The sequence below is a fragment of the Bombina bombina genome, chromosome 1 (genome assembly GCF_027579735.1).
Source record: "Bombina bombina isolate aBomBom1 chromosome 1, aBomBom1.pri, whole genome shotgun sequence".
Taxonomy (NCBI): domain Eukaryota; kingdom Metazoa; phylum Chordata; class Amphibia; order Anura; family Bombinatoridae; genus Bombina; species Bombina bombina.
In genome coordinates, this window is record NC_069499.1 from 1,191,742,941 (window position 1) to 1,191,756,511 (window position 13,571).

At 35.7% G+C, this 13,571-nt stretch overlaps 1 protein-coding gene across 1 annotated transcript in view; it reads right to left on the reverse strand.

Moving 5' to 3' along the window:
- The window catches only part of GRN (granulin precursor), a 117,765-nt gene extending 105,520 nt beyond the window's left edge, over positions 1-12,245 (reverse strand). The window contains exons 1-2 of the mRNA XM_053699984.1: positions 12,092-12,245; positions 9,281-9,422 (exon numbers count right to left, since the gene is read on the reverse strand). Coding sequence (XP_053555959.1) covers positions 9,281-9,421 — 141 coding nt within the window. The 5' untranslated portion in view covers position 9,422; positions 12,092-12,245. The remainder of the gene's footprint in view (positions 1-9,280; positions 9,423-12,091) is intronic.
- Positions 12,246-13,571: the final 1,326 nt, after the last annotated feature.

Below are 13,571 nucleotides of genomic sequence, written 5' to 3' on the forward strand. Positions count from 1 at the left end.
AATAAAAAAATCAAATTAAAAAAAAAAAAAACATCAGTTAGGTGGTGGGTGTTGGGCTGTGGGGAGGGGGAAGCTACACTACAGAAAAACCGGGTAAAAAATAAAATAAAATATTTTTTTGCAAACTGTCTGCCAGTACCCAAGATGGCCCCCAATAAGGCAGAGGGGAGGGTTAGAGCGGTTTTGGGGGGGGGGGGGGATCCTACACAGTAGCATATGTAAATATGCAAAAAAATAAATTTATTTTAGTACTGGCAGACTTTCTGCCAGTACTTAAGATGGCGTGGACAATTGTGGGGTGGGGGAGGGAAGGGAGCTGTTTGGGAGGGATGTGTCAGGTGGGAGGCTGATCTCTACACTAAAGCTAAAATTAACCCTGCAAGCTCCCTACAAACTCCCTAATTAACCCCTTCACTGCTAGCCATAATACACGTGTGAGGCGCAGCAGCATTTAGCGGTCTTCTAATTACCAAAAAGCAATGCCAAAGCCATATATGGCTGCTATTTCTGAACAAAGGAGATCCCAGAGAAGCATTTACAACCATTTGTACCATAATTGCACAAACTGTTTGTAAATGTTTTCTGTGAGAAACCTAAAATTGTGAAAAATTTAACTTTTTTTTTAATTTGATCGCATTTGGCGGTAAAATGGTGGCATGAAATATACCAAAATGGGCCTAGATCAATACTTTGGGTTGTGTACTACACTATACTAAAGCTAAAATTAACCATACAAGCTCCCTAAATTAACCCCTGCACTGCTGGGCATAATACACGTGTGGTGCGCAGCGTCATTTAGTGGCCTTCTAATTACCAAAAAGCAATGCCAAAGCCATATATGGCTGCTATTTCTGAACAAAGGGGATCCCAGAGAAGCATTTACAACCATTTGTGCCATAATTGCACAAGCTGTTTGTAAATCATTTCAGTGAGAAACCTAAAATTGTGAAAAATGTAACTTTATTTGATCGCATTTGGCGGTGAAATGGTGGCATGAAATATACCAAAATTGGCCTAGATCAATACTTGGGGTTGTCTACTACACTAAAGCTAAAATTAACCCTACAAGCTCCCTAATTAACCCCTTAACTGCTGGGCATAATACACGTGTGGTGCGCAGTGGCATTTAGCGACCTAATTACCAAAAAGCAACGCCAAAGCTATATATGTCTGCTATTTCTGAACAAAGGGGATCCCAGAGAAGAATTTACAACCATTTATGCCATAATTGCACAAGCTGTTTGTAAATAATTTCAGTTAGACACCGAAAGTTTGTGAAAAAAATTTGTGAAAAAGTGAACGATTTTTTGTATTTGATCGCATTTGGCGGGGGAATGGTGGAATGAAATATACCAAAATTGGCCTAGATCAATACTTTGGGATGTCTACTAAAAAAAAAAAAAAATATATCGGTATATACATGTCAAGGGATATTCAGCGATTCCTGAAAGATATTAGTGTTCTAATGTAACTAGCGCCAATTTTGAAAAAAAATGGTTTGGAAATAGCAAAGTGCTACTTGTATTTATGGCCCTATAACTTGCAAAAAAAGCAAACAACATTTAAACATTGGGTATTTCTAAACTCAGGACAAAATTTAGAAACTATTTAGCATGGGTGTTTTTTGGTGGTTGTAGATGTGTAACAGATTTTTGGGGTCAAAGTTAGAAAAAGTGTGTTTTTTTCCATTTTTCCTCATATTTTATAAAAAATTTTATAGTAAATTATAAGATATGATGAAAATAATGGTATCTTTAGAAAGAAAAACTGTATATAATATGTGTGGGTACAGTAAATTAGCAAGAGGAAAATTACAGCTAAACACAAACACTGCAAAAATGTAAAAATAGCCTTGGTCCCAAACAGACAGAAAATGGAAAAGTGCTGTGGTCATTAAGGGGTTAAAAAAAAAAACACACAAAAAAAATTGTGTGTGTCCCTTTAAGAGTTACAAAATGCATTTACAACATTTCACAAGAGTTCAAAGGTTTACAGGAAGTAAAGCATGAATCGGATATATTTATGCTGTGTAAACATCATCAGTCTATGCAAAATAACTTTATCTTTCTCAAAAGAACTATTTTTAAGAAGTTAATTTCTTTTGTTTGCTTTAAACTTACCATACATCTCCCAACCAACAAAATAAGTGGTGCATCATGGGCAATATAAAGCTATGATCTTGATTAGCTATTTCACCTGTGTTTCTGCTGCCATCATGACACCTGAGATAACCCCTACCTCAATGCCTCTATAGTTCTGCAAGAGAGGAGACTCCTGATTTACCTGGTGTGCCACAAATTAAAGGGCCATAATACCCAAATGTTTAAACACTTGAAAGTGATGCAGCACAGCTGTAAAAAGCTGCCTAGAAAATATCACCTGAAAATCTATGTAAAAAAGAAAGATATTTTACCTCAAAAGTTCCTCAGTAGCCACCTCCCATTGTAAAGGATTTCTAAGCAGCATTTTAGTGTCTGTCCTGGGACATCTGAAAGGATGAGCATCGTGCACTCTCATATTTCACCAATCAGGTAAAGGAAGCTTACTATGAAATCTCATGAGATCACAGTAAAAGTACATGACCTCAACACTGCAGATGCTGATTGGCTGCTGTTCATTTCTTCATTTTTTATTTATTTTACCTGCAGCTGGGAGCAGCCGAGTATAACTTTTTACACAGAACTTACTCTGCTGAGCTGAGGAAATTGTGATGTAAAATCTTCCTTTTTTACATAGAGATGCTCAGGTGATATTCTCCTGTCAGCTTTTTACAGTTATACTGCATCAGTTTCAAGTGATTTAGCATATGAGTATTATGTCCCTTTAACAAAACCATGATCCATAGTGGATTATTCCTATCACAATGACATGCACTATTGTTTTATAGACTGGCATTATCACTCATTGCCAACGTAATGGGTGTCATTGAACTAGCAGCATGTACTGACTGACCCTTTATGCTTCTCGCTTATACTGGTGCATAGATACAAAAACAGATTCACTGCCAAGATTCTCCTTAACAAAATCCCAGAAACAATCTGTTTTCTAGATTTCATGACAATTTTAAATATACTGTATGTAACTATATAGATAGAACTATGTCCTCCACATCAATGGCTGTTTTCCACTGTACTTTTCCAGGATCTAAAGCAAACTACCAAAAATGTTATTACTGCTGGTCATGAATAGGTTATAATAATATCTACCTTGCACATAAATACTAGATGTGGACAAATTTGAAGTTCTCAGATCCTTCATATGCCTTATAAGACAGACAACTTTCAAGCGGTTATGCAAACATACAACTCTTTACAGTAAAGTAGTCACAACTGGGAAAAGCATCATCCATGGAACTAATGCAGGCTCTAGGCAGGAGATTAAGGAAGGTTGTGACATTTTTGAAAGATCTTAGCTTCCCATGGTTAAAAAAAAAAAAAAATTGCATAACAACCAAACACTCCCAACTACTGTCTAAAATTAGAGTGTTAAAATGGCAATACAGGTAGATACCCAAATCAGAGTAAAAAAAAAAAAAAAATCTAAGTTTTAAATTAGCAATTTGAACATTTTAATTTTTAAACAGGGTAGATATTAAATAAAAATGGATTTAAATCACTAGCAGTAAGAACATTAAAAATGGTTAAATCATGCTTCTTCCTACAGAAAAAGTCTTTTTTTAATAGAGATTTGTCAAGTAGTATAAAAAAAAAAATACTGACCAAGTAATATACTTTTTGAAATACAAAGTTAGTTCACCGCCCAATAATTTCATTTGTTTCAATTATCTCGCGCCAGTTTAATAGGTTTATATTTGATCAAATTTTCAGCTGTACTTTAAATATAAATGAGAAAAATAAATTTCCTTAAAATGAAATAGCTTAAAAAAAAAAAAAAAAAAAAAAGGACAGAAAAGTCAAATTAAAATACGCATAAGTGCATTTCAGTTTGAAATGCTTCTAATAAAGTTATTACTGTTTTTCCTGCGGCACACATCGTGCAAGGTACTGTGCACCAGTATTTAAACACCATGCCTACTTAGAGAGCTGGCTGTATGTAGTATGCATTGCATCTGAAGACAATTTGTGCCAAACAAGCCACTGTTGACACAAAGTGTGGGGTTTGAATACTGGTGCACAGGACTTTACCAGATATGTGCATATGCCACTGAAAAAATTGTTTTATTAGAAGTGTTTTTGCTAGTGGAATATATTCCAAAAACGCTTATATTTCAAATTGAAATGCACATTTCATTTTTTACCTTTCTATCCTTTAAAAGAACATTATCTGCTTGTGTCTTTGGTTTTGTGCTCTAAAATTGTAGGAGGGAAAAAAAAAAAAAAAAAAGTCTCATTTTAAAAGATTGCAAAATCCTGCTCCAGGCAGTTGACAACATTTTCTACCTGTACTAGAAATTACACTAGAGTATTTCAAGCGGTTCAATATAAACAAGGGCCCCACCCTGCGATCGAGTTTTGGCTATGGCAGGTTAAAACGAAAGTGTTCCAAGGGACAAAAGCCTTGGCAAAGGATGCTGGTTTAACCATTTCCGTTAGAGGAAAAGAACTAGAAACAGGAGACAAAAGGTCATTATATAACAATCTGCTTAGCCAGCTGGAATAAACAAATACTGGAAAAGATTTAGGTTATATAGTGCAGGAGGAGAATATATAATAGACTTTAATTTTTTATTATTATTGATCTTTGAGGGCAGCGCTTCTAGTACAACTTGTTGAACAGGTTACAAAACTTAATATACTGAGGGAATCAATGTTTATTACAGACTAAAGATTAAGTGACATTTTGAGGCCAAATTTCAAAACAAACTTTCAGCTGCAAGAAAGGTACTTTCCAGATTTAGGTCAGCTGACCTGCTTTTTACATGTAGAAAGGCTGGGATGGCTTTTTTGTTGTGATTAACATTCTATTTATTAAACTAATGTTCAAATGTACCAGTTTTCTTAAAGGGACAGTATACAGCAATTTTCATATAACTGCATGTAAATAGACACTACGATAAAAAAAAAAACTTATTAAAAAGGACCAGTCGACAGAAGATTTACATAATCAAAAAATGCAAGACAATGCAATAGCACTTAGTCTGAAGTTCAAATGAGCAGTCGATTTTTTTTTCTGACAATTTTAAAAGTTGTCCATTTCCACCCCCTGTACCATGTGACAGCCATCAGCCAATCACAAATGCATACATGCTTGTTCAGTGAATTCTTGCACATGCTCAGTAGGAGCTGGTGACTCAAAGTTTAAATATAAAAAAAGACTGCACTTTGTTAATGGAAATAAATTAGAAAGTGGTTTAAAATTGCATGCTCTGATAAATTTTTAAAGTTTCATTTTGACTATAAAAAAAAAAACTAAACAAAAAAAAAATGAAACACTTTACAAAAGAGACATGAAACCCAAAAAATAATTCCATGATTCAGATAGAGAATAACATTTTAAACAACTTTCCAATTTACTTCTATTATCTAATTTGTTTCATTTTCTTGGTATTTGTTGAAGGAGCAGCAATGCACTACTGGTTTCTAATAGAACACATGGGTGAGCCAATGACAATTGGTATATGCAGCCACCAATCAGCAGCTAGAACCTAGGTTCTTTGCTGCTCCTGAGCTATTTAGATAAACCATTCAGCAAAGGATAACAAGAGAAGGAAGCAAATTAAACAATAGAAGTAAATTGTCAAGTTGTTTAAAAATGTATTCTCTATCTGAATCATGAAAGAAAAATTTGGGGGTTCATGTCCCTTTAAAATCTCCCAGTTTAGCACTTTTGAGGTTAAGACGGGACATCCACTGAAAGGGGCTGGGTAAACAGAAAGCAGACACTAACCACCCTCCAAAGCATATGAAAAAAAGATAAACAGGAGCCTGCAGAGTCCTAAAACATCTGGCTCTGTGGGACTTTGTTAGCAGTCAGAAAACCAGTACAATGTTAAAGTGAAGGTCAAGTTACAAGCACAGCCTCACGGCATTGCATAGACTTATCAAAACGAGCAGGAGTTTAAGTCATGATTTTTTTTTATTTTTTTTTTAAATCTTTATTTTCTTATATTTTTAACTTTAAACTGCTCCGCCGATAAGCGCAGCACTACTGCCCGCCATCTTGTCTGATTGCCAGATAACGTATCCTAAACCAACTAATCCTTGTTTCTGGGCAGTGACGCTTACGCAAAGAGCGTGAACGCCCTGGGGGGAAACAAGGATTAGTTGGTTTAGGATACATTATCTGTCAATCAATTAGACAAGATGGCGGGCAGGAGCGCTGCGCTTATCGGCAGAGCAGTTTAAAAAGGTAAAAATATAAAAAGTAGATAAAAAATAAATAAATCCTGACTTAAACTCTCTAATTCTTGTGTGACCCATTTCAAATGTAAAGGTAAAAACAGAACAGACACCAAAGATCAGATCTCAATAGCAGCATTTTTTTTATATCATAGCTGTGTATTAGAGTACGGTTCACGTTAGTTGGGCAACCTAAATGTATATACACACACACTAACAAAATTTCATAGAGCTCATTAGGGAGATATTGTTTGATGCCGCTCAAGCCACCTTCAAATGGTTTGGGAAATAACATTTAAAAAAAAAAAAAAAAAATAGAATCATTTAGAGTTGATGCAGGAATATATAACACTTTAACCCCTTATGGACCGGGCACTTCAGACAAAAACTTCCGAAAGATCAGAGCATTTTAGCATTTTTTAGAAAACCCAAAGTATTGATCTATGCCCATTTTGGTATATTTCACATCACCATTTCACCGCCAAATGCGACCCCCCCCCCAAAAAAAAAACACAAACAAACGTTAACATTTCACAATTTTATGTTTCTCACCGAAATTTACAAACAGCTTGTGCAGTCATGGCACAAATGGTTGTAAAATCTTCTCAGGGATCCCCTTTGTTCAGAAATAGGCATATGGCTTTGCTTTCTGGTAATTAGAAGGCCGCTAAGCACTACACTTGTATGCCCTGCAGTGAAGGGGTTAATTAAGTAGCTTGTAAGGTTCATTTTAGCTTTAGTGTAGATATCAGCCTCCCACCTGACACATCCCACCCCCTGATCCCTCTCAAACAGCTCTCTTCCCTTCCCCACAATTGTCACCCCCATCTTAAGTACCGGCAGGAAGTCTGCCAGTAATAAAATAAGGCTGCGCCCGTGTGTAAATATATATACACACACACACACCACAGCAGGTGATTTAGAAATTTGACTTTCCTATCTAATGTTGATTAGATGAGTAACTTTTGCCCTCTGGGCTAGTAGCTTTTAACCCTTTACTAGTAAACTATAGTGGTATTTTTCTGTGCAAGATAGACATTTCTTTAGACACACACGTACCTTGGAGAAATTGCAGGTTCAGTTCCAGACCACCACAATAAAATGGCAATAAAGTGAGTCACACTATTTTCCTGTTTATCATAGCTCCCTTAAAGAAACTGCATTACTTTTACTAATGTTTTTTAAAAAATTAAAAAACACAGATTAGAAAAGGTCAAACATACAATAACTTTTTTACCTAGCCAGATCTAAGTGCCCTGTGAGATGTTATATATAAAACATGCAATCAGTGCAGAGTTGACAGTTTGCTTTACTGTGATCTCATTGAATTTCACCATAATGTTGCATCATATCATAACAAACCATCTTAAACTGAAGGGGGGAAATAAAAAAAATAAAATGTGACTGCCTGCACATGCCAGATGGATGCTCCCTCACTAGTCTTGGGATAAGCATCCCTCTATAGTGAAATGTGGCTACTGAGAAAGTTGAGGTATTTATAGAATGACGAACATGTGATGTTTTCCCATTTGACTTTTAATAGAGAAATAACCACTTTCAAGTGATTCAGCATTAAAAAGGTACAATAAACAATAAATAAATGTTAGACTAATGTTTTCTTTGAATGCATCATGCTGAGAACATGTGGATGTATTTAACCCCTTCACGTCCATTAGGCAGTCTCCCATGATCGCATTGACTATTGTGTAATTTCATTTTTGCAGCAAGTGTTTACGCCGATGTTAAACACTTGTGAAGGGCATGAAGGTTGTGTCAAAGTTTCATTAGCGATTTAAATAGACAAAATAAGTTTTAATGTCTATAAAACAATGGGAGCTGCCATGTTGTAACTTAGGTTACTTTCTCTGCTGTGGCCAAATAGGGACAGTTATAAAGAGGTAAATAGTGTGCAGCCAATAGTTGTGTGGAACATAAGTGTTCTATAAGTGTTCTCCATTTCCATTTGTAACAAGAACTAAAAAGCTCACAATTTCAGAATAGAATTCCAGGAAAAGGGAAAGAAATAATGAAAGTATACTCCAGAGTTTAATACATACATAATAATTTTATAATACCATTTCAAAGGATTTAATTGACATTAACAACCCCCCAAACATTTTACATTATAGTTTAATCTTTTACTTCTCAAAGCCAGCAGCCCATTGCATAGTTAAAGGGACATGGAACCCCAAATTTCTATTGGTATTCTTTGTTGAAGAGATGGGTAAGTGTGCACATTTTTGGAGCTAGCTAAGTACATGAAGCAATGCTGCCGTTCTCGTTAATCTATAAACCGTTTTATAACGTATAACGGCTAACCATATATTACTCCAGTCATATGCCCCCCCCCCCCCCCCCAACTTCTGAATCATGAAAGTTTTTCGGTTTGTATGTCCTTTTAACACTGGACATAAAGTACATGTGAGGGGAAAGGGGAGTTATCAAGGGGTGAAATTCCGGTTGTGATTGTTACTAGAAACAAGTGTAACAGTGCTTTAACCCTTAACTAAAGGGGTTAAGTTAATGCACTGAGCTTGCTACTGACAATCATGGGGTTAAAGGGACATTTTACACTAAATTTTTATTTGCATAAATGTTTATAGATTATCCATTTATATAGCCCATCCGTCAGTATTTTTATAAAAATGTGGAGTTTTGCTTATTTTAAAACATTGTGATAATTTCTTGCTCCTAACCAAGCCCCAAAGTTTTAAATTCATAGTAATATCTGCTTTCTCTTGTTTGTATAATGAGTCTTTATATGGGGGGGGGGGGGGTATTTCATAGATTTTAAAGTCTTTGAATTTTTAAATCAGTATCTGTGCATATTCTTTATAGCAGTGTCTATTACATGCAGTTATATTATAATTGGTGTATACTGACCATTTAAACTACCATCATAGGTCTATATTCAATATGGCATTCCCATTAAATACATCTTTCAGCCATTTAGTTTACAACACTGTTGTACTTTTACATACCGTATCCATGGGGCAGCAGCCATAACTGCCTCTGCTGGGCAGCTTACAGCAGTGTTTCTGCTCTTCACATGTGCTGCCATCTGGGCACTGCACAGCGCTAACCACAGAAACCCAGAACAATATAAGCCAAGGGGGTGACATCCTAGAAGGGAAGAGGCAAAGGCAATAGGTTATAATAACTAAATGTGAAAAAAAAAAAATAACAAATGAGGAGGGCAGCATTAAAAGGGACATAAAACAAGTTGCGATAGACACAAAATATAATATGTACTTTAAATTACTTTACCTGCAAATTTATACGGCAGTGCCTCACCATTAACCCTTTCTTTTTAGTTCCTGAATTGTAAAGGTCTAACCCCCCACACACACACACACACATTTCCTTCTTTGGCTGTATCTAACTTTTGTTCTGTTGGTAGAATGCATATTGATTATCTGCTGGAGCATGTCTAGAAGCTGTGAACTCAGTTGAAATATGCTTGTGGCTAAACACTAATAAGGGGAGGGGGCAGCTTAGCTATATAATTCGTTTTGCTTATTTTTTTATGCAAACTATTTAATTTATTGGCCCTTTTAGGTTATGCACAGATCTCAACCTGTTTTATGTCTGTTTAAATAAGGCATAGAACACACACACTTTGCTCTTCTATAAGAATTGTGTATTATGAGCAGGTGTAGCCACTTATGCATTTAGTGGTTTCACTAAATTCATGCATAAATATACTTCCTGAGTAATTCTTAACAGGCGATAAACTGAATTTAGGAAGTAGCGCAGAACACACTTTCAGTATGAACATTAAATCTCTGGCCTTCCTGAATTGCCTAATCATCCATGAAGCCATGCTATTCTAAGTGATATTCTACTTTAGATCTGATCTATCCTTTTGTTCTGTACATAAGACCAACCCTGCTGTGCTCCAGCAATGATCCTACACAGGAACATAAAAAAAAAAAAAAAAAGTCCTGTGTTGTCCCCTGATATTTAGTCATAATAATGCATTTCCGATACCATTGTGCTCCGCAGGATCTTTTGAACAGCAAACAGCTTATTTTACCGACCACACAGCTACATTTTAAACAAATATTACTTTAAAATTAGCGCATATTAAAGTTTTTCAACATTTTTTGTTGAAATTGCCATTAAATCAGTGTACTGTGTTAGTTATATTGTTGCAAAGTATTACACTACTCTGTGGAGGGGTGGCTTCCCCTTCATATATACAGGGTCAAATTCCAATCCAATGCCAAAATAAGGAAATGAAACTTTGCTGAGATGGGGGTAGTCACTTTCTACTATGACAAATGCCCTAACACATGATTAAGCATGTAAAGTGACAAAATATAGTATGTACTTTCATTACTTTACCTGCACATTTATACTGCAGCGCTAAGCCATTAACCCTTTCTTTTAAGTTTCCGAATTGTACAGCACAGAATCCCCCTACACATTTCTTTCTATAACTGCATCTATCTACCTACCTTGGCTTTGGTAGAATGCAGCATTCCTAGAAGCAAATAAAGCAGCTGAACTCAATTTAAATTGATGCCTGTGTTTCCAAAGCTAAACACTGATAAGGGGATAGATCAGACTACTCCAGACAGCATGGCTATGTAATTTTGCTTATTTTTTTTTAATTACTTGCCAGCAATTTTCAAACATTGTTTTTCATGCAAACTATTTTTACTTAGCCTTTTTAGGATATGCACAGATCACAATTTTAGGATAGACACAGATCGCAACATGTTTTATGACACTTTAAAGTAATGAACACTAGAAGGATGCAGTTCCATAGAAAATGGTTCAGGATATTACCTCTCTGCACAGACTAATTATATATATATATATATATATATATATATATATATATATATATACATACACACATATACACACACACAGCAGTGCTCCACAATGATAGCTAGAGGACACATTGATAACGTCTCTGCATTAAACTGTGTATGAAAGTCAGAATTGGAAATGCTGCACTTCATACAAATGGTAAGGGTGTGAATCATAAATGAAGCAAGACAGTAGAACAAAACTAGAGATGGGGAAACTTATGGTGTGCCAGTACAGAGTGCCTAAAAAGAATGGAGAACAGCAGATTATAGTGCACCCCACAAAAGAGTGGTGGGGTAGACATAGCAAACCCAAAAAGCAGGATTACAGCAGACCCTTAAAGAAGAAGAAGTAGTGGTGGTGACTGATGGTCACTACACACTGTATAGTGCAAAAGCAAGTAAGGTGGAGAGGGCACAGAACACTAACAAAAGTGAAAAACTGGGGATGTAGAGGAAACAACAACAAACACGTTGTTGATGGGGGGGGGGGCGGCTATAAGTATGAGTCAAATGACAACACCCTGTATAGCACAGTGTTGGCTTCAGGCACACAATCCCTACTCACCAATATAGGGGCTAATACGGAGGTATGTTTGGGAAAGCATCAGATTTGAAACAATACATGCACTAGCAATCGTCAGTGTAGGAATGACACAGTAACTAGACAAATTCGTATGAGTCATATGCACACCTACCAATGGTACAATCACCCGACCCACAGCTCATCTTTGCCCCTTAAGTATATTTACATATGTAAACAGAAATATCGGTGTCTATGTTGGGGGAAAGAGTGATTGTCTCAAATTGTGCCTCGGTGAGTGGGAATAGCGGGGATCCCTGCGTTCCCCAGATGTGTGAGAATAACAAATTGCTCATAGAAGACTTATCGGTATATCGCTATTCTCAATATTTTGCTCACTTCGTGAACATGCACAAGCATTAAACTCCAGAATCCACTAATTCACTCACCTGACGGATGTAACAATCTTTCACCTCTAAGAATTAACTCATGAACCGATGTTCTAGTGCTTCCAACTTAATTATATTTTCTAGCAACTGTCCCGCCTACTAGACACGCCCATTGATGTTTGGGCTACAGTTTTTCTCTTTTCAATTGGTTAATTCTTCCTATTACTCAATGCAGTCAGGCTCAGAGGCAGGTGTGCGTCTTATGATTTGTCACGTGACGCTCAATCGGTCACATGACATATTAGTAACTCTTGCAATGCATGTATGTTTGTAAAACGGCGTTTTGAAGGGGTTTTATTTGACTTACGTATGATGAATACATTGTATATAAATAGGATATAAGTGGTGTTTTTACACACAGTGAATGATGTTACTGAGTTTTGATATGTCTTTTAATTACTAAACAACCGATCCTTTTCTTTGTTCAAATACTGTAAAAAAATGTTTTTTATTAATTTGCGTTATAAAGTTAATACTTAGAGATTCTTGATTATCATACATTTGTTTGGAAGATTCATGCGGAGTACTCGTCAAGAAATGGGGACATACTAAACTGCATATTGGGATGATGGGATGATTGGCTGCAAAGCTTAACACTATCAATAGGTGTCAGTATATTTTTTACACACTTTCATGGTAATGACTGCTGTAACTCAAAATATGTTGTTTTTTGCAGTGCTTGATACTAAATTGCATAAAGTAGATGCAAATGTTTAACTATTCACTTGCTGATATATTTATATATACAGCTGTATAATGGAATCAATGTAAATTATATAGAAATAATAGAAAAAATAGTCAATACGTTTGAAGGACTACATTACTGATTTAATATAGTAAATGTATGTGCAAAGCACTACATTTTACCTGTTTTAATAGGAACCTGGGGATAGATGTTTTAAACATGGGGATTATGTATTACACATACCAAAGGAAATATTTGTTTTATGTCTGATATGAATATGGTTATAATTATGGAATATCATGGTTACACATGCAGAGGAACACATTTAACCTGTTTCTGAAAGGAATATGGGTATAATTATTTTTCTACTTGGGGATTATAGGTGGAATATCATGGTTACATGTGCCAAGAAACATATTTAACCAGTTTCTGATAGGAATATGGGTATAAATATTTATATTTAAAAGGGATTATGAGCGGAATATCATGGTTACACATGCCAAGGAACATATTTGACCTTTTACTGATAGAAATATGGGTGTAAATATTTTTATATAACGGGATTATGGGCGTAATATCATGGGTACACATGCCAAGGAACATATTTGACCTTTTACTGATAGAAATATGGGTGTAAATATTTTTATATAACGGGATTATGAGCGGAATATCATGGGTACACATGCCAAGGAACATATTTGACCTTTTACTGATAGAAATATGGGTGTAAATATTTTTATATAAAGGGATTATGGGCGTAATATCATGGGTACACATGCCAAGGAACATATTTGA